The following is an 891-nucleotide window of genomic DNA, read 5'->3' on the forward strand; positions in this document are numbered from 1 at the left end:
CTGATTGACAACCATGTCCTGGAACCTTCTAGCTGGTTCTCTACTATTCCATGGATATTCTGGCATACATCTAATCTATATCTAATTGCTATCTGATAAGATAAGATAAGTGTGCACTTATTCTGGAATATATTTGAAAAACTGTGATACACTGCAAGACATGAAGGATCCAGGAGTGGCTGACAAAGTCGATCATTTTCAGGCTATTGATGCAAAAATTGACTTACTCCTTGCTGTGCGACAATCTATAGGAGCAGAACTCATTCGTGCGGAAGAAATGAGCCAATGTTGAACACACCTTAGGGCTGCCAATTTAGAGGAATGACTTGAACACCACAAGTTCTCCATTATCACTCCTCCTTCTGGTGCCATGCCTCGTCACCTTCATTTCTGTACCAAATGTAAGGTTGACAGTCACCTTTGAAGTGAGTGTTGGCATTGGTTATGTTCCTATTGCGGACTCCTACACCCTCGTCATAAATTCTGCACTACTGTCAATGTTCAACCCGGACAACTCTCTTGTCCCACTGACAAACCTGGGTACCTACAAGAACGACGTGCTCAATGGAAACTCTGAACGACAAATCTGGAGAGGGGGGTAATGTTACAGTGTAAGGGGGGGGGTTCTTTTCTTTTTTCCTACTATTTGTCATTGACCCTGTAACTGTACAACTGATCCCATCATTAATGTGTTTCATCTATATCAGTGTTTCATATTTATTGCATTTCACCTATATCATGTTTTACCTACATCATGTATCATCTCTATTATTCATTTCACCTTCATCACTGATACAATCCAGTGGAATCTGTTTCATATACATCACTGATCCAACTCAGTGTTTCATACTTATTAAATTCTATTACCCTGTCCTATTTAAGTAGCACTGC

At 40.2% G+C, this 891-nt stretch overlaps 1 protein-coding gene across 1 annotated transcript; it reads left to right on the top strand.

Moving 5' to 3' along the window:
* Positions 1-370: 370 nt before the first annotated feature.
* On the top strand, positions 371-602 carry FIBRA_09543 (uncharacterized protein; the record flags this gene model as incomplete). The annotated part of the gene is made up of 2 exons (XM_012321833.1): positions 371-377; positions 427-602. The coding sequence occupies 2 exons, from the start codon at positions 371-373 to the stop codon at positions 600-602; spliced, it is 183 nt and encodes a 60-aa protein (XP_012177223.1).
* Positions 603-891: the final 289 nt, after the last annotated feature.

This window comes from Fibroporia radiculosa, assembly GCF_000313525.1.
Source record: "Fibroporia radiculosa TFFH 294 genomic supercontigs, scaffold66816, whole genome shotgun sequence".
In the NCBI taxonomy this organism is placed as follows: Eukaryota; Fungi; Basidiomycota; class Agaricomycetes; order Polyporales; family Fibroporiaceae; genus Fibroporia; species Fibroporia radiculosa.